Source organism: Lonchura striata, chromosome Z (assembly GCF_046129695.1).
Source record: "Lonchura striata isolate bLonStr1 chromosome Z, bLonStr1.mat, whole genome shotgun sequence".
Taxonomy (NCBI): Eukaryota; Metazoa; Chordata; class Aves; order Passeriformes; family Estrildidae; genus Lonchura; species Lonchura striata.
The window spans coordinates 76,754,079-76,779,362 of record NC_134642.1 but is presented as its reverse complement, the minus strand read 5'-3'; the positions used below and the strand labels follow the sequence as shown (position 1 = coordinate 76,779,362).

The 25,284-nt window shown below is 36.4% G+C and overlaps 1 protein-coding gene across 10 annotated transcripts in view; it reads right to left on the bottom strand.

The window, feature by feature from the left end:
- PAM (peptidylglycine alpha-amidating monooxygenase) overlaps nt 1–25,284 on the bottom strand; it is a 121,103-nt gene that overhangs the window by 49,715 nt on the left and 46,104 nt on the right. For all 10 annotated transcript variants that reach the window (XM_021543985.3, XM_077789994.1, XM_021543987.3 and 7 more), the window contains exons 2-5: nt 14,170–14,689; nt 12,937–13,057; nt 10,682–10,739; nt 3,917–4,004 (exon numbers count right to left, since the gene is read on the bottom strand). In XM_021543985.3, the coding sequence (XP_021399660.1) occupies nt 3,917–4,004; nt 10,682–10,739; nt 12,937–13,057; nt 14,170–14,261 (359 nt within the window). In that variant the 5' untranslated portion in view covers nt 14,262–14,689. The remainder of the gene's footprint in view (nt 1–3,916; nt 4,005–10,681; nt 10,740–12,936; nt 13,058–14,169; nt 14,690–25,284) is intronic.

The following is a 25,284-nucleotide window of genomic DNA, read 5'->3' as shown; positions in this document are numbered from 1 at the left end:
CAATGGTAAAAAACTACATCTAAAAATACAATTGTTTCTACTGTCCCCCACTCTTCCTTATGCAGTGAAATAAATGTCCTTCACTGAACTAGTCATAACATCTTTTGCAACCTCTACTGAACTATTGATGTCAAAGGCATCCACACCCATTCTTTCCTGCCAACAGAAACAACTGTCTGATAGAGGAATCACCATGTGGCCATCTGTGCCCTGCACTTATACATTTGTTTGCATAAGATAACTATTTAAAGTTGCCCTGCCTGATCTTAAAATAATGGCTTTATCTATTAATCAGCTCATTCACAAGAGATTATTTCAGTGTTAGGTTTGATGCAGCACAAGACCTGTCTTGCCAGGAGACTCACAAGTTCTGAATAATTCAACATTTTCTTTTAAAACATCCAAGTGCATTACTGATTATCTACAGAGAATCTGAACTTTTATCAATCAATTCAGGCATGTTACTTCAATTTCAACACAGCTTGTCAGCTCAGGCAAAACTTGTCATTGTGGCTGAACTGTTTTTAGATCATTATGATCGAGAAATAGAAGCAGCTATGCTATTTTTTTAACATACTGAGCAACACCTGAGGCAATGAGCCCTGGGAAACATTTTTTTCCCCCCCCCGCCCTGTGGAAATGCCTGTGTATTTCAAGAAGGGAGGACAACCTTTAGCATTTGTTCAGATAAAGATTGTACCACGCTGCAGTGAATGTTGAAACCAGTGCAGGTTCCAGTTCCCTTTCAGAAGGCCAGGGACATTTGCAAGAATAATGTCAAATCACCAGAAAAGACAGCAGGCCAGATGGGCATTACAGAATTTGGCTTAGCACAGCTATGGCCAAAGGGCAGCTAAACCAAACAGAGTCATCTGGATGCTTCTCATTCCTCCTTACTCAAAACTGGCCTGAATGAAATTTCACATCTCAGGAAAACTAATTTTGACGTTCTATTCTGAATGTTCCTAACAGCCTATTTTTCCATAGTACAACTAATTCACATTATTATGGTAAAGAAAAACTTGGCTTGAAAAACCATATGTAACTAATATGGCCAGAACTTTGAAAAAGAAAGTAGAAAAAAAAAAATCTGTGTGGCATGCCTAATTGAATCAAAGCTGTCTCTGTAAAAATGTTGAGCAAGTAAAAAGGAGAGGATCCCTGCTAAGCAAGTCTTACAGTGGTCTGCTCAAACAACTATTCCTTCCCTACTAAGCAGAAGAGCAAGTGAAGTCATCATTTGTTAGTCTTCAGGTAACTAAAGGAACAGCAAATAACCAAATTAAACAACAATGAAGACCAGTAACACAGTCACCAGAACTACTTTAACAAAATCAGGTTAGAAGTTTCTAGCACTGTTGAGTCTATTTTATGTAGAAAAGACATGATCATCTTTCTAGCCTTGCTAATAACTGCAGGTAGAGCAAGATAAAAAGCTGCAAACTGCTGCAAAAACAGTGATGCGAAATGATGAGAGATGAATGAAGAGCTTTCATTTTGAGAATGCAAAACAAATACAAAACCTCAGAAAATACACATTAAAAATTTGCAAGATCTAATCAAAACCTGCATATGAAAAATTGAAAATAGCAGATTTAAACATACTAACATATTTGGTCTGGCTTAGATGGAGTTAATTTTCCCCACAGCAACCCTCATGATGCTGGGATTCAAATGAGTAGCTGGAAAGCTGTTGATAACACATCAGTGTTTGGGAAAGATCTTAGCAGAGGCTACAGCCAGGCCAGCTGATACAAACTGTCCAAAGAAATGTTCCATACCATATTATATCAACTCAACAATTAAAGGTAATGGAAAGTTTATTTTTCCCACCCCTCTCCCTTCTTTGTTCAAAACTAAACAAAAGGGGGCAGATGTGGTGGTGCATTTTTCTGTTATAAATTCAAAGTTATTGCAAGCCTGTATTCTGTGTCACTTGTCCCTGGTTCCTCTCAAGAATTAAACCCCTTGGGAACCCACAGAACTGACCCCTCTCATTCCTACACCTTGGATTCTTGACTCAGGTTGGAAACAGCATCCACAGAGAGCAGCCTTGCTGCTTCAGGGTACCAAGCAGCCCTGCTCACACCACTACCCAGACTGACCCTAGGGGTGTATAGGGAGAGGCCACTCTTGGCACTGGCCAAGAGACAGGGCTAGCAGGAGGGAATCTCCTAGCAGCCACCATGTCACACACACACATATTTGTTATTTATTTGTCTTTCAGGGCAACCATTACTTGTTCTGTTGAAGTCCTGTTTCCTAGAAAGAGGCGTGGTGATGAAGATAAGAGAATAAAATATTTTGTTTTCCTCCACTTCTGCACAACATTCGCTTTTGCTTTATTAAACTGCCTTTGCTTTGACTCATGAGTTTTTTTCCATCCTGATGAGTGGATAGAGCAGCTTGGTGGGAATCTGGTGTCCAGCAAAGCTAAATCCATCATAACTAAATAAGTATCTTGTCGTTTGACAGGTATGTCAATCAAGAACAAAAGCAACATTAGCTGCCACACTGCAAAGGCTGTCATCGGTGAGTCGTTTGCTGGGACAGTGAAAGTACAACCAGGGAGCTCAAACCACCTAACTTTAGGCTCAAAACAGGGATTTCAGTTTGATTCATTTTTGAAAAACTTCGGTTTTTGGCTTTGGATCCAACTCTTCTACAACCTCAGAACATCAGTTACTTGTGACTTAGGTACTGTCTCATAACTTCAACTCAACACAAGCTCCTGATCAATCTGTAACAACATAATTCTATCATGTACAAATTATTCCAAGGCTCTATTAAAACTACTTTCAGAAATATGAAAACAGCACAAGCTCCAAGTACAATCTACACAGTTTTAAGTAGGATAGTTACCTGTTTTTAAAAGGCCAGAATGCAAAAGTTTTATGTTGGCACATTGTTCACATTAAAGTATTCAAGTATATTCTGTCATTTGAGATACAATAAAAAAGAATACAGAAAAAGTGTCTGCAGGGAAAAGAAATTAATAGAAATTCTATGCTTTCAGTTTTACTTTGGTCTGAACTTCTTAAGCATCTGCTTTTCTTGCACAACTGTGCAAGATTACATTTTCAATATTAGAACTACTGGTTGCTAGGTAAACAGGTGATAAGACTTTTGAGGAAAGTGTACTGTGTATGTTTAAAATACTAATCAAATCATCTGCCCAAAACATGCATTCAGAATGTTCTGGGTTATTTTTCCTGAAATTAAATTACACTATACTGTTAATTCTAAATTCCAGCTGTGTTTGGTAAATACTTAAAAGATAAATTCTGATTACACAACTCTATCAGAACAACTGTATTAAAATTGTTCTACAGTTCAGAATAATTCATATAACCTTTGCAGCATCAGCAAAAATACCTCATGAAAACCTTCAGAAACTTTACAAAATTACTGGAAAGATGATTAATTTCCACCCACCTTCACGTTCTCTTCACATAGCCTTTACACACCTATTTTACTAGCATTGGGTGTTTCCCTCTGCTCTCAAAATGCATAGGCATTTCCCTCTGCTTAGGCATTTGGAAGCACAAGACAACTACCAAATAACTTGACAATCTTGTTTAGTTTATCCTTTGCTCAGTTTCATTCTGCTACATGACTTCATACAGAGAAAAGCAGCCAACTATAGTTCAAAGATTAGATTTCTTGGTATTCAATGGCACTCTCTTTACTATAGCTTCTGCCTTCTCCTTGGAGACAGTCAATTAGTCATGAAGAATACGGAGGAGTTAGTTAAAAAAAAGCACTTTATGTTTGGAAAGACTAGATTGTTATATATTTCTTCTTAATTTCAAATTTCCTGCTTTTCCAACATTCTGCATTCTGACACTGGAAGAGGCTTAACCAATTAACACTGAAAAAGAGTTGGTTAATAACAAAAGCAAGATGCACTTCTTACCAGTAGTTTTCAGTAGAGGAAGGTTCATTACATCCAAAGAGTAACATGTGATGGACTGTGTCCATGCTGGCATGAGGCTTAAAGTCAACTGAAAAAAAATATAACAAAACAAGTAAACGATCTAATCTCACCATAAATTACATAACCAAGATAATCTTGTGCCATTTTTCCCTATAATAATACAAATAAGGCAAGTACATGTCCACCCATTTATTTACCTTCTGCATTCCACTTACACACATCCCTTGAATTTTCATTCAGCCACTTTCCTTCTAAGCTAAAACACTGTATGTATCTCATTTATTTATTAAGAAAAAGAAACTCGAATTTCCTAATGAAAACCACTGTTATTTCCCACAGAAGTTAAATATGGTAATAAGTTAATATATCAGTGTATCTCAAACCACAAAATTTTACTGCCACCAGTCTAATTGCAATCTACTTTTGAAATCTGAACTTGTGACTTAATAATACTCTTCTAATTCTTTTCTACTTCATAAAAAATACAAACAAGCAGTAAGTTACAGTTAAGAGCAACTAAATCTTTTGTATTAATAATATCTTCTTCCAGTATTCTGTCTGTCTTACTTTTTCCCTGCATCTTTCTTGGGACAACTGTTCCAAGAAGGAATTAAGTCTCACTAATATGTCACATGCTCTGGAATGTAAAGCAAGATTTGTTTAAAGTCAGCATGATCTCACTGCCCAAATATTTCTCATTATTAGAGTATTAGATGTGAATGTTCACCTCTCAAATGTCTGTTCTTTAAACTATGCCACAGATAAAACAATGGTTTTGTTTCTCAAGTACTTGTGATCCTGTTTAGCAAAGTAAAAATTTTACCAGCATCATGGGAGTAATATTGACCATGAATGTATAATGTTGGCATCTCTAGAAATAAACTACATTCTTTTACTACTACAGAAAAAATATGCCATTGCAGGGAATGCTATGCTTTGTACTTGTACTACAGCACAAATTCTGAAGACACGTTACTGATTCCTCTACATGTACATAGACAGTGAGAAGCCTCCAAGCAATTGTCTTTTAGCTATTAACAGGGAAGATGGTGAAGCTGCAAACCAGTGAAACAATATTCTGCTCCTGAGACTTATGGCATTACCTACACTCAGAAATTAGTATTTTAACAAAGAGCTGTGGCAGGGCTCCTGAAATGAATTATCATCCCACTTTCACAGAGGAAAAACTATCAAATAGCTTCTAACTCAATTTCTGGAGCTGAGATCTATCACAGAAAGTAAGGAAAACCAGCCAACAGTTAAAGCATGTAAGTCAAGTTTTTGCTTGACGATAGGTGGTCAGACTGCAAGGAAGTAAGCATGCCACAGCTGAGGGCTTGGTTTGAGAAATAAGATTCCAGGAGAGTAAGAGGCACCATAGGGTACCAGAGGTACCATAGGTAAGAGTACCCATGTGCCCTGAGAAAGTATTTTGAGTGATATATATGAATTAAGAACTACTGAAGTTGCCAACATGAAGAAAGAGACAACCCAACATCTTTATTTTTTCACAAGCAAATTCTATTTCTTTTGTAGACAAGAGCTTAATCTGTACTACGGAGACAATTCTTGTTTTGATGTTTTTATCAGTAAGGATTACTAGTGAAATTATGGTTTATGCTTGCACGGCAGAGGCAACATGTCACTCTGTGGAATTCCTACCTTACTTTTCAGATGTTTTGGGTGTTTTAAGCTGCTGTTGTCAATCAAGAGATTACATTTCTGAAGCAGTTCATATATGTGAAATTTTATTAACTTTATTGTCAAAATTAGTATCTGTAAAAGGACCACTTTTAAAGTATCCTGTAAGAACCACTTATAAAGGCAGCCTTCAATAAAGGTAAAATCAAAGGTTAGGCCTGCTAGCTGCTAAAGCCACCACCTGTCCTGCTGCTTAATACTATCTCTGTTTCTTTTTATTTTTCTACCACTCTCCCATTGCAAGTATTTATTCTAATAAGCATTTCAGGAAGTCTTAGTGCCTATTGCAATGATATCCTAGAGCATGGACAAGACCTTCAAGCACTATTATAAAACTTACAACAAATACCTATTAAATGCTATTCTTACCAAGAGAAGACAATGCACCAAAGCTAATAAAGCAAAATCAGATTTCTGGCATACACTATTTTAGCTGATATACCTCATGATTGCTTAAGGAAGCATTGAATAACCTCACAATCAGTCTATGAGCTTAAGACAGCTTTGTATAGGTGGTTACAGTATGGTTCCTATACAGCTATTTTCTTAGCAGCACACCTGGGAATATAACTTCCCAAAGAGAAAGTTAAAACAAATTTAAAAATCCAACAAAAAATCCTGTGTTGCAAAAGCCATACAGATTAATGTGGGATTCAAGCCAAATGCAGTACTTGTCACAGAATGAGAAAGTGGTCTGGGTTCAAAGGGACCTTAAAGACCATCTTGTTTCAATCACCCTGCCATGACAGACACACCTTCCACTATGCCATGTTTCTAAGACCTCCATCCAACGTGGCCTTGAACATTTCCAAGGATGGGGCAACCAAAGCTTCTCTGGGCAACCTGTGCCTGACCCTCACCACCCTCACAGTAAAGAATTTTCTTCTAACAGCTAATTGAACCTATTGTCTTTCCTTTCCCCCTTGTCTTGTCATTCCATGCTCTTTTAAAAAGTCTTTCCCCATCTTTCCTGTGGGATGAATGCCACAATTAGGTCACCAAGAAGTTTTCTCTTCTCCTGAACAACCTCAATTGTCTCAGCCTTTCCCCATGGCAGAGGTGTTCCATCTTTCTGATCATGTCTGTGTCCCTGCTCTGGACTTGCTGCAACATCCCAGCACTCCCAGTGCTGGGAACTGTCACTACCAAAAGCTTAGGAAATATCAAACAGCAGTCCTATTGTCTTAGTTGTCAGCTTCCACATTTTACAGTAATAAATAGAATATTACTCAATAGTTAATTTTTTTAATGCACGAAGAAGTGATACAAATGATTGCTAAAATAACAGCAACAGCTTTCATATACATACTAAATTCAAGACTGACATACTTTCTTGATCAAGTACTACTTAGAACTACAAAGTCAAACAGGAATGAACAAAACATGACATCAGTTTAACCCTAACCAAGTGTACTTAAGCTACGTATTTAAAAAACTAACTTCTAATAAGCTAATCTTTACAAACAGTAATTCCATTAAATAAAGTTGATAGATTTCTTGGCACTAGAAAAATTTATACATCCCATAAGGGAGTAACAAACCTAGAGCTTTTTAGAGTCCTTTATGAATGAAAAGTAATAAACCACCTAATTACTTCAATATGTGTTGCTGAATGTAGAAGACTCAATTTCATTTCTAGAGCACAATTTGACAGGGACTGATCATGAGTCACTAAGAAAAAGACATTGATTTATGGTCACCCATGTAAATGAACATAAGCAGGTGAAGGTGACAGTCAAGTTTTTCGGCTGAGAGGCCTGCTGTCAGACTAAATTTTTCTGAGTGTCTGTACAGCACCATTTAGCTCCCTCTACAATTTAGTTATGAAAAACTGATTTTTACTAATGCCTGCACCATTAAAGATTCACCTGAGTTTCTGGTTTAGTTATTTATTTATAAACATTAATCAAACAGGATGCAGAAGAAGAAAGCCACAATGATATGTTTTAAAAGTAAAACTGGAATAATACTTTCTTGGAAAATCACATATTAATCTCACTCACTAATATCAACATATTAATCTCACAACTATTTCACTTCTCAGGAGCAAAGGGTATGTTCCTAACATAAACAAAAATGTACACCAACCCACCTCACAAAAAATATTCTCCTTAATCAAATCTGTCAGTATTCACAGCCATTTGGGACAGGGAAACAACTGGTTCAAACAGAAATCTCAGCCTTGATAGTCTGATCCTCCACTAAAGAGCCTAATACAGAAAACAGCATCAGCAAAATTATACAGATGCATGCTTGAAAAAGATCCATAGGGCAAAACCTGCTCTAATTCTCCTTCCAGCTCACAACATTTCATTAAGTGTGAGCAATTCCTTCCTCTGATAGTGTCTGAGAACGGACTCTGAACAAGTTTGTGAATTCTGATACAGTGTCCCTCCAGTTTTGAAGTACATAGTTATACCTACTGTTCCTGTTCAAGCATGACTGTTTTCTGGTTTCCTTTAGGGAAATAGCAAAGTTGAAGGCTGAATTCAAAGTCCTTATATACAAATGTAATAAAAATACTGAAAAAAAAGTTACAAAAATTTTTCTACTTAATAACAATGTAGTACTGCCCACATACAACACTAAAAAAGAAGCTCTCTCTTCCAAAGCTCTTATATTTCATCAATATGCAACAAAAATATCTTGCTGAAGGTTCCGTTATAGAGCTTCCTCTTCCAAAAATGTCTTGGAGGAAGGAAGACACAAGAGTAAAAATAAGAAGGCAAAATTAAAAAAAGGAATGAATTAGTAACTCTGAAACTGTATAATGAAACTGTAAAGACAATTGATCATAAAAATATCTCTTTAAACCATAAAAGGAAACAAAGTACAAGGCATTTACTTAGCAAATAAATTGAACTGAAGGCAGAATATGTAGCTTTACCATGAAAATGTCTCAGGAACCCAGTTTATTGTTTCATTTATGTGTATTCACACATCCTTGTGTTGAAGCTCTACAGAACACAGTCTTCTCAACATCACTAAACAGCAACACAGTGACAGTTCATATGCTAGTTTTCTGTTGTTTTTTGTCACAAAGAAAAACAGTATGTTTTAAGAAAAGTTAATTATACAATTTACTGGCAATGCAATGAAGGTAGATCCAACTTTAACTATAAAAATACAGACTATCCTTTTAAAAAGATTCAACATTCTCTGTGTTCCAACGTTCTGTGGTTATTTACACAACACAGAATACATGTATGAAAGTTAATAGTTTTCTACCTAGATATTTTAAGAGGTAGGTCATTATACATTCTTTCAACTCTCTACAGCTGGAATATGACTGAGTCTACTCTTTCTAATGATCAGGTAACCTCTGTGGATTATGAAGACTCCAACCTGAGCCTTTTCCATGAGGAACACTTTCCAGTGAAGCAAAAGGGGATGATCACATGCTTCACACTGACCATATGTCTATTCATTTTTACCTTATGTGGAAGTGACAAAAGAGGGAAAAACCAAAAATTTTCTTCTAATTCTAAAGCATACTAAAAAAGATCACATATATATATATATATATATATATTCCAATATATGTTTCTTTGTAAGGAATACTATCATGGGAACACTTATGTTCACACAACAAACTGGGTTTTTTAAGATTGCTCATCAAATTCCTCTTGCTCTTCAAAGCTCTACAAGACAACTAGAATGGTTTCTCTGTCCAGAGAACTTAGTCTGCTTTGTAATGATGGGTACTCAGGAACACTGATCACTGGAAAGGTGACTAAATCCTGTAAAAGTCAGGTGAAGGTCTGCAGAAAAACTAAAATGGGTTGCATTGCATGATTTGCACTGAGACTTTGCATAACTTTTAAGCAAATTCTTTCAGTAGGTCCTTTTAAGCATACACACCAACAAAAGAAGTTTATGCTCCTTTAACAGAAGCAACATGACCTAACAATGAATTAAACTATGGAATTTTTCAACTCAGTGACATACTTAAAAAAAAGTTGCATAAGGAAGAAGTTAGTAGTATTGCCTTTCTATGAATCAACAAAAGCAGAAGAGTCTATCGCATACACAGCACAGCAAGCATAATTTATTTGAGAGTGAACACTCACTCCCTTCCTTCTGTGCTCATTTTTCCTTCTGAGACCATAATCAGAACCATAATGTGAGGTCAGATTCTCACCTCTTTACAAAACAGATATATAGGCACACTGAAAAAAATTTAATCATTTTTCTTAGTTACTGTAATACAACATGAAAATCAAAATCTTCTGAGGGATTTCTACAAGAAAATCCACATGGAACAAAAATCTCATAATACACTACATCAAATACTACATGGGATTCTCACCATATTTTATTAAGGGCAGGTATCCTAAAACACAACAGAAGTGTTTAGAAAAAAAAATATTGTTTCATTTTGTACAGTTTATAGCACATTCTGAAAGCAAAGCTATCTTTGGCCAAACCAGTGCGCCTTCTCCCTATCTGAATGACTCTATGTTCACGGCAAGGCACAATAAAATTTTAACTACTACAAAGATTTTCTGAACAGATGGCGTTCTTCTGCTGATTTATATGATGACAGCATTTGTAACACATTACAGTATTTTCTTCTACTTTTCTGCCATCTTCTTCATGCCATGCCATAAAAAAAAAAAAAAAAAAGAGGGAGAGGGTTTGGTTTCTCCTCCAAGTAAAATCTTTCTGCAGCCAACACTGACTCTAAGTACTTAGGATTTACAACCTGTATCAGGAAGTAAATAAACAGTCTGCTCAGCAGTGCAGAAATAAGTATGAGGTCAGAGACAGAAAGCCAATACTTTACAAATGGACTGTTTGGTCCTGACTGCCAGAGGCATCTGCATGCAGCTCCTTAACTGCTATTACTCATGAATCTCCTCAGACACAGTTTTATCTTGACTCTAAGTAGCTCCCTCTAGTTTGTTTCTGCATTAGACGTGACAAAAGCATTTTGGAAACTCTGACATCCAAAGATTAAGTTAATATTAGTCAAAGAAAAAAGGAAATTTTGAGATTCTTGAAAATGGCTTGCTTAAGTCTCTTCAGTTAACCAATACTCACCTACATAGGCTTCATCATCCACTGGCAGGCGTACTGACATGCAGAGGTAGGTATCAGACTGTTAAAAGAAAGGAGAACAGAAATTACCTTTAAATTTGGAAAATTTAGAATTTAAAGAATAGAAAAAGGCATCAAAATTCCCCACTCTTTCTGGAAATGAATGTGGGAATACTGAACAAATATACGTATACAATAGGACCGTTTTGAAAAAATATCACATGCTTTACTGAGATACTCTGGCAAACACAATATATGTTATATGGTCTACTATTTTAAGAAATAATTTGATTGCCACAGTTTATTTACATGTAACAGAGATCATGCTATATGGTTATCAAAGCAGCTATTATGTTGGTAGGTACACTATTAACTATTTTAAACCTCTTTTTTCTTAAAATATTTTTTTCCAGCTTCTAAGGCTGTTTAGGGAAGGAACTGTATCTCCTACTGGAATTTCACTACACCCATGAACTCAAAATCTGACAGGCTTTCACTTTCATACAGACATCTAAACAGATAAAATTCCTGCTATGAATAACTTCAAACTTAATTTAAAATAAGACTCCGTGGATAGGTGAAAACAATTAAATGCAACAGAGAAGGAAAGTACAATGGTGATAACAATATGTGTTTACACAGAACAGTGATTTGCACAGATAAGTAGCCATTTTTGGTGCTTTTGCTGGAAAATGGCAAGGATGAACAGAGGTTAACATACGATTAACGTGAATGCCTTTGTGTACTGTGATTACATGCATTTACACAGTTAAAATACTAAATCCTTCTAGAAATAGGAAAGGAAATGTTCTATTTATTTTTTTATTTAACCTGGGTTCAGAAGATTTTTTTTTTAAGAAGCAGAACCTAATTTAGGGCCTTATATTCAAACCTTGAAAGCCAATGGCAGCAATGCTTTACAGTGCAGTACAAATTAAAACAGTTTCCAATTAATGTTCATGTGCCAAAAGAATGCAAATGTAGAGCACCCCTAAGTCATGTAAGAGCTTGGTTGACATTCATGCACCCATAGAACAACTGCAGTTATGAACTGTGAGGCAAATCCTGGCCCAGCTACCCCTTCAACACGCCCAGTAACTCATTTAAAAATGCAGGGCTTTTGGCAACCTTTCTCCCAGAGCCTTGACATTACAACACACAAAGAAAAGGGTTTTTTTAATAGGAATCTGAACTGACTGATCTCTTTATATGTGTTTCCTAGCTGTTCAACTGATGGTTCCTTAGGTAAAATCAATAACTCTTAATTATAAGGTGCACCTGGATGAACTTAGAGTATTTTTCACTCTTTCTGATGGCGAAGTTTAATATTTTGCTGTAAAGATCTAGTAGAAACCATATTTCTATTTTGCACTTGCTGAAATAACACCTCTTGCTTTAAATTACATGTTCCAGAGGGGTTTTCTCCAATAACTTGAAAAACTCATTTTCTCTTCACTCCTTTAAAAATCAGTATCTGCAACAATGAGTCATCAGCTACTGCACCACAACATACTGCTCTTTTCAAATACCTGCAGCCCTTTAAAAGAGATGTAGACCTCTTAATGATATATATATATAATTCTCTGCAATGGCTTACTACAAAAAGGAAAAAAAAATAATTCTTTATCTTGCTTAATGAAACTAGATGTGAACATGACAGTGCAATCTCAATATTTTATGTGAATCTTAATGTTAAGTTTAAAAATCTTAAATGTCTTCACTTTTACTCACTTGGTTCAGCAGAATATAATGCACTTCATACCTTAAAGAGTATAAAATCATAACTTGTTTATAATAGCTTTCATGGAGTATTTTGAGAGTTAAAAATACTGGGTCAGAAGTATACCTCTTAAAATGCTTTTTGGTTGTTTTATCTCAGTTTGCTGAAGCTTCAGCAACGTACAGTTCAATGTAATTAGATTTACTGATGCATCATCATCCAAGATTTGGTGTAAACTGCAACTGTATGTCTTACTAGCACAGCTAGAAATTTCACCTTATAAAACTTCAACAATTCAGTTTATGAAACCAACATTTTACAATTAAAATCAATTCAATGAAGAGATTTTTCTCTCATTTGAGGCTACTTTTTGTTGCCTATTTTTCTCTGAGAAGTACATATAGATATGTATTTATAAAAGTTACACAGATTTTTTTGTTCGTTTTATGAGGTCATTTATGAGTGATATTGTAGGAAAGGCTTTGTTTTCCTAGCTTATTGAAAGAAGAGAAAGAGGCAAAAACTGCAATTCTCTCACCTGCTTAGGTGTCACTGCAGGCATGCGAATGTCCAGTGCAAAATCTGACAGACCAAAGGAAATCACCCGCTGGTTACTTCCAAGGCATTCACTGGAAAGCGATATGCTAGTATCTTTATAGCTGAAAAAGAAGGAAGAAAGATTTTTTTTTAAGTATTGATTTTTGTTATGTCTTTCTTAAAAGCAGGGTCCTTACAGAACTAGTAAAGAAGTTAAACAATGCTACGTAGTTCCAGTGCTACGTAGTTCCAGGAGTGATCTGAAAATTTCAGATCACAAGCTGAGAAAAACATCTTAGTTATGCAGTACTTATTGAAGTAGTTCTTGATCTGAGCAATAAGATAACTAGTTTGGAAAACGTTACCTGAAAATGTAACCTATTATATCATCCTCAAATTGTCTGAGGCACATGAAGGTACAGACAGAGAATTAGTTCACTAGAATATGTTGAGTACTATTAATAATTCACAACAGTTTTGTGGGATTTTTTTGAGACTATGATTTATAATTCTATGTATGTAATTTAAATTTAATCTATATAGGGGCAACTTCTAATTCAAACAATAAAGCTTTTATAGCAATTTCTATCCTACTACAAGCAGCAAAGTAAAATAATAAACTTGGCAACATCAAGCAAATATCAAATTCTGTATTGAATGCAACATATAAACGAATTGTAAGAAAAATGTAGATCACTATAAAGAACTGAGACATGAGAAACATTTATGCAACACTGATACAAGTTTTGACTATGTATATACATGTATACAGAAGCGACATGGTACCCAACCTCAGTACCAGCAAAATCCTTTTGCACACTACATTAGTTTACCTATGCAATTTTGAACTAAAACAACCCCTAAATTTCTCAGGACTGTTCAGCTTTCCTGATGTTTTCTTGTTAAAACATGATCTTATCCTGCAAGCTAACTCTAGCATCTGAAATATATTTAGTCCCTGTGTAGCCTCAAATACAGCTGTAGTGTTAACTAAGAAAGTTGTATTAATTGTCATTGTATTCTTCTGTCTAATGAGCAACCCTATGGATAAAACATTATTTTCTGTCTTCAGTATGAAAACAGTGCCATTTCAAATTGCAGAAAGAAAATTCTGTGCAATGATCAAAACTGAACAAACACCGCAACATATATTTATCTAAGACATGCTTTTTCATACTTCTGTAATATTTTGACTCCATGCATTCAACACATGATCTCTTCTTGCATAACCCACCTCTTGAAGACTGAAAGTGGTCTTCTGAAACCCAAACAGATGTTTTGAAACAGAAGAAGCAGTATTAGCAGGTTGCTAACAAAGCCAGCCATGTCCACCCTGCTATTTCTGGCCTGATTAAGCAAGCAGAAAAAGGGCAGTGCAGTTCTATCAGCTGTGATCTCAACAATCAGGTAGCAGCAGCAGCAGTATCATTTCACTACTTCATTATTATGTGCTCTGTGGGCATCCTCCAGCTTCTGACAGACCATCTGTCTTGGAAGGTGATGGATGCTCTGTAAATCAGGAAGGTGGATGCTACTATGTCGTCTGTTCTATTAGCTATAAAATGCTGTTGAAGAATCTTCCTTTGCAGATAGATGACTCTGTACTTCTGTCCACATAAGGAGCTGAAAAGGACTAGCACTCCTGTTGCTTTCTGCCCAGGTTGCACAGTTAAATCTGCACGTTATTTATCAATCCACAGCACTGGAGACTTCAAGTGGCATCACAGAAACCAGCATCAGTCATCCTTCAGAACCTGTAAAGACAGAAGGAGCTTAAGGATGACTAACACATTAGAGCATTAGCTCTCAGCAAATCACTGTTGAGGCACTTTAATACATTAATAAGTTCTGTCATGAGCTTTAGCCTGACCCAGTAAAGACTGTATTGGTTCTGTTGAGTCCTTCTTTTCCTACCCTTCCCTGCATACAGTATCAGAAAGACACACATTTCAGTTTGATACACAAAATGTACTCTCAAACATATTTTACATGATGGGAAGAAATATAAAAACCTCCTCAATATATAAAATGCAAAGTATGGAGTATTTCACATCTGCAAACACAAGTATAATGTGTTCTACAAGAGGGGAAAGAAAAAGCACCAACTTGACATAGCAACAATCAAGGTTTATAAATTATCACCAATTTTTTTTGCACATATTGCAGACTAGAAGAATATTTTACTTTTAATTCAACCTGTAATAAACCATTGTGTCATTAATAATTATCTGTTTCTTATGTACTTTAGCTGCTTTTATACCCATTTCAGGAAAAAGATACTTAAAAATTATTTTTAGAAATACAGTAACCAGAAGTGTTGAGATCAGACTGCTTTATATTGGTTGAGTAGTTTTCTATCGTTTCATACACTGAGGGTATGTCAGCATAAACCATTAGTCTCCCCCCTGTTTAATTTCAACTGTTCTTACTTCCCTATTTTAATATACATGATATTTAATTTCAACACTTCAGTAATCTTTAATAATTATGCTAGAAAATTACACTTGCCTTACTGAAGACATATATATTAGTATTCTTCTATTTTTGAGAATTCCAGTTTTGGCAGAAGGAAAGTTTCCAGTCATAATCATACATAACTGTAGTATGTAGTGATTCTTCTAAATTAGTATAAATAGACTATACTAAATAGTGTATTCTAGATTATCATAAATACTACTAATAAAAAAAACCACACAAATTAAAATATCTTCCAGTCCCTGGAAGACATAGTCAAAATACTTTCACAGGGATGAAATAGAAAATAAAGATTATGACATGAAACCAATGAAAATCCATGTATTAAAAAAAAAACATTCCCATTTCAGGGCACATGTACCAACAAGGCTTCTTATAAATCAAAAGCACTTAAGCATAAACTAAGAAGCCATACTGGCTAAACAGTCACTGTCTGCTGGTAAACAGCTACACTATATTTGCATTGGACTATTTGCAAGATTTAAAAATCTGATTATGTTAATCAACATTAAACTTGCAAATTTTATTCACTGAAGGATGCCAAAAAAGATTTAGTCACAAACAATTGAAAATAAACACATACTATTTTTCAGCTTGCTGAAAATATGCCAAGACTGTCCAAAACCCTTCATTCAAGTAATGATACAATCTTAACACCTTTTTTAATGTAAATATTTATGTCTCCACTTCTTTATTTGAAGAAGTGATTGAAATAATTTTCATTGGTTAACTATATATAAATCTGCAACACATATAAAGGCTGTACTGTGATGAACACCAAAAATCATTTAAAAACAAACAAAAAAGACAAGTGTGACATGCTGATATGCTTCTCATAAGTTAACTACAATAACATACGGCTTTACTACTTTTACTCTTAAAGGAATAACTACACAACAGTAACTGTTCAGTGTTCACAGTCTTTGTAAACTACCTGACCAGAAGTTCTACCTTTCTATAGTTAGTATTACCCAAGAAATTCTGTCTTCTTCTTCCCATACCATTATGGAAATGCACCTGACAAGCAAGAAATCTGAAGAACAGGGAAAGGAAGAATGCAAAGAGTTGCAACATACACAGAATTACAATATTCTATTTTTTAAAAAACATGAGAATACATTTTCCAATAACTAGAAATAAGAACAAATGCTTAGTTTATGCCAGCTTCACTAAGTGTGAGATCTGTTAGATCAAGTCTGTTACAACCATCTACATTTTATACAATTTAATAAAGGAGATTTATTTAATATAAAAAAATAAAAGAAAGTAACTAAGAAACCAGACCAATAGCCCCTCCCCATCTGAAATACAAGGGCTTCTTTATAACAGCTTTCAAGTCTCACCACAAGTTAACCATGTTAATAGCAAAAATCACCAGAAAATATCATAATGTTAACAGAATATGTGACAATTTATGGCTAACCACAGGAGGTGGGGGTAAACCAGTAACTTGGAATAGTCTGAAAAAACCAAAGAAATTAAGCTGTACTAAGATAAATACACATCTGTATATTCTCCTCAAAAATGGTCCAATTTCATCTCCAAGTGCTTTTTAAGGTTTATCAGCTGGATGAAGTTTAATTCAGATTATATCCCTACACAATGAAATTTTACATTTGGAAGGAGAGGAAAAAATTTAAGAAGGCAGCACTATCCTGAAGCTATTCCAATGTAATTTTAGGTATGATGCAATACAGAAAAATATTGGATGAGGGAAAAAAAAAACAAGTATGAGAGATTCCATAGTAAGATTACACAATTAAGGTTCATTATGTGGACATTTAGATACCACTGTTATGCTTTCAATTTGGGGTAAGAGATCCCAAAGGAACAGAAGTAATAAAGTAAAAGGCATAATTAATGACAAAGACTACAGTGAAAGCAGAGAAAGGGAGCTGAAAATTAGATTGGGCAATGCAAACATGTTATTTTATCCCACATGCTCCACCCAAACAAAGAAAAAAAACAAGGAAGCAAATAATAAAAAAAAAAAAAAAAACCAGCCTTAAGCAACTAGCACAAAGACTGGATGAGGGCAGGGGGAGGAGAGGCAGGGGAGGAGAGGCAAGCAAGAAGCTGGAATTCAAAATAGAATGCAAAGCAGAGTAACAATATATTAGTGAGACATTATACAAATGAGAAGCGTGTGTTTTAAAAGAACAGCAATCAATTTCCAAAAAAAAGTTCTGCATTAGCTACAAGTTTATAAAGCACATTACAGGATTTTCTCATTTTCTATTTAGGCATTGGAATATTTTATATACAGTACCAAAGAACAAGACAGAAGCAGAAACTACACCCTCTACCACTACTACCTCCAAAGAAAAGAGAAATTAGAAAATGATCATAATTCATATCCAAGTCTATCACAGATGGTAATTTCTCATGAATCTCTGGTTTTGTTTCTTATGCACTGAAGTAATGTAAATGAGCAATGATTCCTCATGTTCTGTCTTCAGTTAGAGCCAAGTTCACATTTTGTCTTAGGCAAAATTTTAAACTTAGACAACAACTGGATATACAAAAAATTGCTAGTTCAACAAATGAACTGCAGCTAGGTCTTCAGGTTGGAACACTTTGCTTCTAATTATATAGGATAATCAATATGTTGTGGGATCTGCTTAGGGATTAACTAATACATTAAACGCAGCCACCTAGGACACAGATTCATTAGGAAAACACATTTCACAAGAATTCATAAAATCAGACAACCTTTTGATACCTAACATCAATAAAAAATATCTCCCAAAACATATCTAGAGGTTAGGGGATGTGTAACGCAGATGACACTGGACTGGGACAAGTGAGTGATACATCAGAGTGCTGTGCTGCAATGCAGAATGATCTTGACAGGCAGGAGAAATGTCCTTAATTTGACCCATGAGCCTCTCGCAATATTTTCTCTCCCCTATCCAACTCAGGGAGTGACTGAGCGGTTTGGGATGGGCACTTGGTGCTTAGCCAAGGCTAACCCACCAGAAGGACTAATGGCTTTGCATGAGCCAAAGCATGGCCAGGTCGTCAGAGAAGGGATCCTTCCCCTCGGCGCAGGTGAAGCCACACATGGAGTGCTGTGATCTGTGCTGGGCTCCCCAGTGTGAGAGAGACATGGACATACTGGAGAGAGTCCAAGTACCATGAAGATGCTGAAGACACTGGAGTATCTCTCCTACCAGGACAGGCTGAGAGAGTGGGGACTGCTCAACCCCAAGAAGAGAAGGCTCAAGATCTCATCAAGGTATAGAAATATATGAAGGAATGGTACAAAGAGGATGAAGCCAGGTGCAAACTTATTCAAAATTTTTATCGGTGATCTGGGCCAGGGAATCAAGCGCCACCTAAAATAGCTCATAGATTACACTAATCTGGATGGGAGTGTTGATCTGGAGAGCAGGAAGGTTCTGGACAAGCTGAATCAATGCACTGAAGGCAGCTGGATGAGGTTCAATAAGTCCAAGTGCTAGGTCCTGCCCTTGGTTCACAACAACCCCCTGTAGTACATTACTACCCCATGGAAAAGCACCTCCAATCACCCATTGTAATTGTTGGCTGCCTTATATTTTTCTCTTCTTGCTCTGTGTTTATTTAGGAAGATGATGCTCTTCCCCCAGCCCACCCCAGCAGTGTATTAATTCTCTATCAGATCAACTGTTCAGTGTGCCAGCAAGCAACTGCCGGCCTTCTATCACAACAGAAGAGGTGTACAGCTGGAGCTGCCCTCTGCTTGGGCAGCAACCATACTGGATTTAGTGTAAGATTAAACATATGTTTAAAAAATGAAAATGGTAACTTTTCAAATATGGCTTGCCTTTTGGTTTAATTTATATTGTGCAAATTCCTATCTTCAGATATGAATACCAATGGGATAATAAAAAAAAGAGAAGCATGATTGCTCTTAATGTTAATTAAATTAACCTTCTCCAAAATTTGTTCTGCTGAGAGTAAGTATGATGTCTATTTTTAAAAGAAATATTACACAGAAACCTATTGCCCAGTCCATTACAGGAAGAAAAATATTAATACATTAAATAAAGGACTGTGATTTGAATTTCTTGTATGCATTACAGCAGTGCAACTGGATTCATTCTAACAGGATTTACTCTTTGAATGCCTTCCAAACATGTTGAAATTAGACAATATGTAATTCTTTCTCATTTAACAAGAAGAATAAAATGGTAATTAACATTAAGTTCTCCTTAAAAGGATTGTTTATAAGGGCAACACAACATATGAAAAAAGTTCAATACCTGAATCTAAGCTTATTTTGAGATGTTCTGATGATCCATGAAGCATTTTTATGGGTTTCCTACTGGCAAAGTAAGTTCTATTTACTATCTTAAGATAGATTATCTGTAGCAAGAAAAATAATAAACTAAAATCCTTGAAATGCTCTATCAATTCAGTAAGTAAGTTTTACCCGCTAGACAGATTTTTTGGTTTTTTTTTGTTTTTTTTTTTTAATTAACTGAAGTTTTATACAGCAAAGAAATGGAGGATGAAGAACTCTTGACACTCTTCCTTTATGGAGACCTACATGTTCACAACGCAACTTGCAGTTTCCTAACTGCTGTAACAAAAGAAATTATAAACCCTAGGGTCCCAAGCCATAAGCAAACCCTATTAAGTAAACAATAAAGGAAGCATTCAATTGTATTTAGTAGGCAATTCATACAGCAACAGTAGTTACAGAAATCACATAGAGAAGGATGCAAAGAAACAGATTATTATAGATATATGTTTATGCAAAGAAAAAGCAAGGATATTATTCCTAGGGCAACTGGGCAAAAATTTATAGACTATACAGAAACTAAATTTTTTTTTTTTTTTTTGTGAGCATCAAGATATGCACAAGAAAACACAGAAAAACCAAGGGAGGCAAATAAACCACAACTCAAGGTGTCAGAATTGCTGTCACCAACCTCTGCACGCAGCTGTCACCCTCAGCATCTCCCTGATTTGGGGCAGAAGGGACAAACTTAAAAGATTAAGCAGATTTGATTATGTCAAATAAACGCCTAGAATTGTCAATTTTTAAATACTGTGTGAGAATACTGTGGAAACAGAAGAAAATGTGTAAGAAAAAAAAGATGCAGAAAAGATTTAACTACTACTTTATAACGTGATCCTATGGAACAGCCTCTTCTAAGACTTGCTTATTTGCCAACAATTAAAGCTGTCCTAGGACTACCTTCCCAGTCACATTTTCCTCCCATTCCTCAAGTAAATACAACAAATGCCACTCCTCAACACAATGCATACTCAGGTGTGAAACAAAGAAATAGCTGAAAAAGAATTTTAATACTGCAATACTGCACAATCTAGAGACACTTGCCAGTGTGTTTCAAGCCAAAATAAAATTATTGTTCCTGGAAAGTCTGGAAACTTACATCAATTTCTGAATCCTAAGCTAAGACTTTTCAAAATATGATAGAGAGTTCAGGGTAAGATTTTTTAACTCATTTTCTCCGTCACCATACTGTAAACTATTTGGCATAAACTTGCTTAAGAACAAGGAATTGTACTTTGGTTGACAGAACAGAAATATATAAGCAAACCACCAAAAAAATTCCTTCCTGTTCATATCACTACAGTTGTGCTTGCCTTAGTAAAACACAAGATTTCAAGCCAAAATTCACTTTTATAGCCTGAAAGTGCTTGAAACACTCCCAATCTTCTCTTGGGAATCACACATACATTTCAGAAATCTGAAGACAAGACAGCATGTGTTGGTTCTCCCACTCTGCATTTTAATAGCATTTGAAAAGCATTTTATTCACAGTAAATCACCTTCTAATGCTTCTGCTTTGACCAGGTACCAAAACAGGCAAAATTCTCTTGTCAAGAAAGATCAATATTTTTTATAGAAAGACAACATTTTAGCAAACTGCTAATTTCACATAATGAAAAAATGAACAAGCTGGATGGTACTAATTACTTCCTTAAAATTACTTGCTTTCATTTAATATCCAGATCATTATCAGCAGCACAATGTAAGAATAAAAGTTCACTGAAATGCCCTTTGTTTTCCCTTTGTTATGCAAAACCAGAAAATATTAAAGGGAGAATGTTTTACAGAGTTAGGATTAGCCTCCAACAACAAAGCAGATGAGAGATCATTTCAAGTATTTAAGTTCAATTATGCATTACATACGTACTATGAATTAAAGCCACTGCATGTTCCTTCGCTAAGAAGAACGTTGAGTTAGGTTAGGCTCAGCTACAGGGCTCTTTGAGAGACACCAGAAGCTGCCCCCATGCCAGTCAGAGCCAGTTCCAGTCAGCTCCAAGATGGACCTGCTGCTGAAAGCTGAGCCCCTTAGCCATGCCGCTGACACCTCTGCTATAAGGTATCGGGGAAAGGGTAAAGAACACTGCACAGCAGCTGAGAGGGGTGAGAATAACTGACAGAAACAACTCTGCAGACCCCAGAGTCATTGAGGAAGGAGGAGAAGGAGGTGCTCCAGGCACCAGAGGTCCGCCTGCAGCCCACAGAGCTCACACCAGAGAAGGTGGATGTACCCTGAAGGAAGCTACAGTTCCTGAAAAGACCATGCTGGAGAAGGTTCCTGGCAGGAGCTGCAGCCCATGGAGGATCTACACTAGAGCAGTCTGTTCTCAAAGAACCAAACCTATGAAGAGAACCCATATTGTAAAAGTTCACGAAAGACTGTCTTGCACAGGAGAGGCCCCACACTGGAGCAGGAAGAAAGCATTATAAACTGACTTCAACTCCCATTCCCTCTTCCCTGCACAGCTCAGGAAATGAGAGGAATCAAGAGTGAAGTTGAGGCTGAGGGAAGCTGGTTGTAAATTTGTTCTTATTTCTCAGTATCCTGCTCTGTTTAATTGGTAATAAAGAAAAAATATAATATCCTGAGCTAGAACAAGGATCCCCAAGTCCAACTCCTAGCCCTGCACAGTACAAGAGGTAAGTGTCACACCACGGGCCTGAGAGCAGTGTCCAAAGGTTTCTCCAACTTTTTGAACTTCCAGCTGTAGGGGCAGGCTAGGTTTTTTTGTCAGATTACTAAGTTGGAGCAGCTGTCAAAAGTACTAGATGAAGCTAAGCTCTGGGGAAAAAAAAAAGGAACAGCAGTGTATAGCTAAGACTCACGCCACCAGCAGGGACAGGAACACTGCTAATGCTAGCAAACTTCTAGCTCTCCTTGGACATGCAGTGGTAATGCACCTTTATGCCTGTTGTTCCACAAATGGCAATTCCTGGTTCAGTACAACATTCTTAGAAGAATTCTGGAGTGATTACTTCCTCAGTTTCTATTTACTCAGAAGGAAGCTGGAATGACCTGTCAATCCAAATACTATTCATGACAACAGCCCCCAACTCCAGATACACCCCCTGCAAAAACATGCCTCAATAAGACTTCTTTAGATAACAAATATGGCTACTGGAAATAAAAATAAGAAAACTTAAGAACTTTTTCCTAACCCCTTTTAATTGTATGCCTTTTTTGAGTAATTCCAGGCAAAAACGTGGAACATCTTTCTATATATCCACTCTAAGTCATGTAGTTAAGCTGATATTTACAGCATTGTAGCTTAATAGAAGTTACAAGCAATTTCAATTAATGAAAATAAGTCAACAGAAGTTTCTTAGAGTTCATTATAAAAGTAATGTTGTAGTCTTTCTTTGCTTCACATGGCACAGATAACAACACCTCTCAATTAAGTAAAAAGCTAATGAAGAGAGTGGAAGATGAAAACCAAGTCAATTAATCCAATTCCATTTAACATTCATTAACATTGAACAACATAAGATCCATGCTAAAAACAGATAAATGAATCCTCAACTATTATAGGCCTTTTATGACAAAGTTTTTACTAGTTAAGTGCATTTGTTAAATGTTTTCAAAAACTAGTATCCGTAAAAGAAAGAATTCTGTAAACATCAAAATAATGCTAGAAATCTAGCACCTCTAGAGATACATATTTTTAGTACCACAAAATATAAAAATGCTAACGCTGAGATAACTGAACACAGTGAAATAGCACAGTAATTCATTAACATTTACATTATATGGAACTTTTAAAAAGTATAAGGGTAAGTACAACACAATTGCCTGTGATTATACTAGCACTCGGTTTTCCTATGCAGTGCCTTGTATAGTAATAGCATATACTAGGACATAAATATATAATCAAGAAGGAGCCCAAGTTTCTTTGCTAGAAGGCACCATTACACATGGGAAGACAAGAGTTCATGAGAAACTGAAAGAAAAACTAAGCACACCAGAAAAGAAGAGTAAGGGAAAGAAAACCAGAAATGAAAACCAGTGCAAGAAAGAAGTGCTGAGAACATACTATGCTCCATTACTATGTACAAAAAAGTCCAACACCATGGCAGAAGTCAGGAAAAGGGACTCCACACTGGAGTGGGTGAATGCGCTCTAAAGGAAGCCTCAGCCCACACCAGAGCCAGCTCTTGGCAGGTGCTGTAGCCTGTAGACAGGTACCAATTATGACTGATGCACGTGTCCCCTTAGCCAAACAGCACAGGTGCCAGCAAAGATAAAGATCTAAACCATTAATGGGCCAAGAACTTCAGTTTTACCTGTTCTCTGAAAACCCACAAAGGAGCAGAGTGACCCAGTGAGCATCCATGAGCTTGGAACACTGATCATACGATTAAAAAATGAATAACAAGTGGCTTTTCCAAGGATCATTTGTCACAGAACAAAGGAAGTTATGGGCACAAGAAGTCCCATGTATACTTGTCCTGTTGTATACAATTTGACTATGAGCAAATGACATTATTCCATAAATATGACAGCCTAAGTGAGCCTTCTTTGAGTTCCGCTTGCCAGGCAACTTGGAAGTGATCTCCCCTGAAGCTAGGTGACCTCTCAAGTTTGCTCCTTGAAGCAAAGAGGCCATTTTCCCAAAGGTATGTATCTTCTAAGTGACTGATGCTGCACATCGCCTTGGTAGAATGGTAATTTTGATTTCTGCCTGGTAATTTTGAATCATTGTTCAAATGATTAGGCCACACAGTAATAGAGTGAACTCTGGCACCAAATTGTACTTTATAGTTTTACAATATCTTATTAATAAAGCTTTTGCTAAAACCCTTTGACAGTTGTTCATTAGACAAACAAAATCACCAATTCATGACACCCCTTAGGAGCAGTGGCCCTGCAAGGGACTCCACTAGAGAAGTCTCATCTGGAAAGACTGTAGCTAAGGAGAGGACTCACTTTTTATCAATTCTTGAAGGATTATATCCCATACCCCAAGGAGAGACCTCACATGGGAGCAGGGGGAAGGGGAGAATGTTACATCCTATGGCCTGGCCCAAAGGGACGAGGGTTGGAGACTTCATGGAAACACCTTTAATTTGTTGCAATCCAGGATTTCCATTTTATGTTGCAGGAATTCCTATAAAAGGACCTACTTCAACCAGCAGCTCACGCAAGCTAGCATAAGTGCAGCTGTAATCTGACCTGACCTGGCTTTTGTGCCCAGTAACTTCCCACAACACACCACCTCTCTGTCATGAGCAATCACCAGAACAGATGGAGCTCCAAGTTATGGACTGAATTAACTCAGTGAGCATCTGTGCGCATTTTACAAGGGTGGTCCATACATGAAGGATCTGTGTATACATCAAAATACAGGATGTGGTGTGTAAGTGGTGAGCATAATAAGGATGTATTAGGCAACATGGGACCTGAGCATGATATGAACAGTATGGAATTGGGGATGGAGTGTGGGTTTGTGAACATAACCAGTACTGATTTTGGCTTGAACTTTTTTTTAAAGTAGCTTATATGGACTTATGCTTTGGATTTGTAAGCAAATCAGCACTGAAAACAGTAGGATGTGTTAGCTGCTGCTGAGCAGCTGTTACAGAGCTAAG